The following is an 817-nucleotide window of genomic DNA, read 5'->3' as shown; positions in this document are numbered from 1 at the left end:
TCTTTTCTCATTGTTTTGGTGGGTATCTGTTTGGTTCTGTCAGATATACAGGGTCATATTAAAATATTCAGTTGAACACTCAATGAAAGTACCACATATCAGTCTCACAGAACTCCAAGAAATTACAAAAGTAATAATAAAATATAATAAGAACGAAGGAAAGCAAAAATCAAGGGAGATAGATCAGCTATGTTTGAATTAAATAAAAATTTTCATAAATTAGCTAGAAGAGATAAAAATATATTCTTTAATGAACAGTGCAAGGAAGTTGAAGATAGTAACGGAATGGGGAAGACAAGAGATCTCTATAAGAAAATTAGAGAAATTAAAGGAAAATTCCAGGCAAAAATTGGAATGATAAAAGATAGAAACGGGAAACATCTGAGTGAAGCAGAGGATGTTAAAGAAAGATGGGCAGAATATGTAGAAGACCTATACAAGAGAGAACTACATAATGACGGGACTCCTACTGCTGATGTTAATGTTAATTTAGAACTGGAGCCAGATATTTTGGAGAGCGATATCCAGTGGGCCCTTGAAAATATAGCTGATAACAAAACTAGTGGACATGACGAAATACCAGCAGAATTGGATACGGAGTTTATACCTTGACCAAGAAGCCACGGTGAGAACTATGTATGGAACAACGAAATGGATAGATATTCAGAAAGGGGTCCGGCAAGGCTGCATACTGTCACCGTACTTATTCATTCTGTATGCAGAACATGTTATGAGAAATGCGAGGCTAGATGAAGAAGAAACAGGAATGAAAATAGCTGGAATAAATGTAAACAACCTCAGGTACGCGGATGATACG

At 35.9% G+C, this 817-nt stretch overlaps 1 protein-coding gene across 1 annotated transcript; it reads left to right on the top strand.

Annotated features, from left to right (window-relative positions):
- The first annotated feature begins 285 nt into the window (after positions 1–285).
- Positions 286–612, top strand: LOC126183330 (uncharacterized). Its single transcript, XM_049925195.1, has one exon. The coding sequence runs from the start codon at positions 286–288 to the stop codon at positions 610–612; it is 327 nt and encodes a 108-aa protein (XP_049781152.1).
- Positions 613–817: the final 205 nt, after the last annotated feature.

Source organism: Schistocerca cancellata, chromosome 4 (genome assembly GCF_023864275.1).
Source record: "Schistocerca cancellata isolate TAMUIC-IGC-003103 chromosome 4, iqSchCanc2.1, whole genome shotgun sequence".
NCBI classification, from domain to species: domain Eukaryota; kingdom Metazoa; phylum Arthropoda; class Insecta; order Orthoptera; family Acrididae; genus Schistocerca; species Schistocerca cancellata.
Note: the sequence above shows the minus strand (reverse complement) of the source record. Positions and strands in the feature narration are given on the sequence as shown.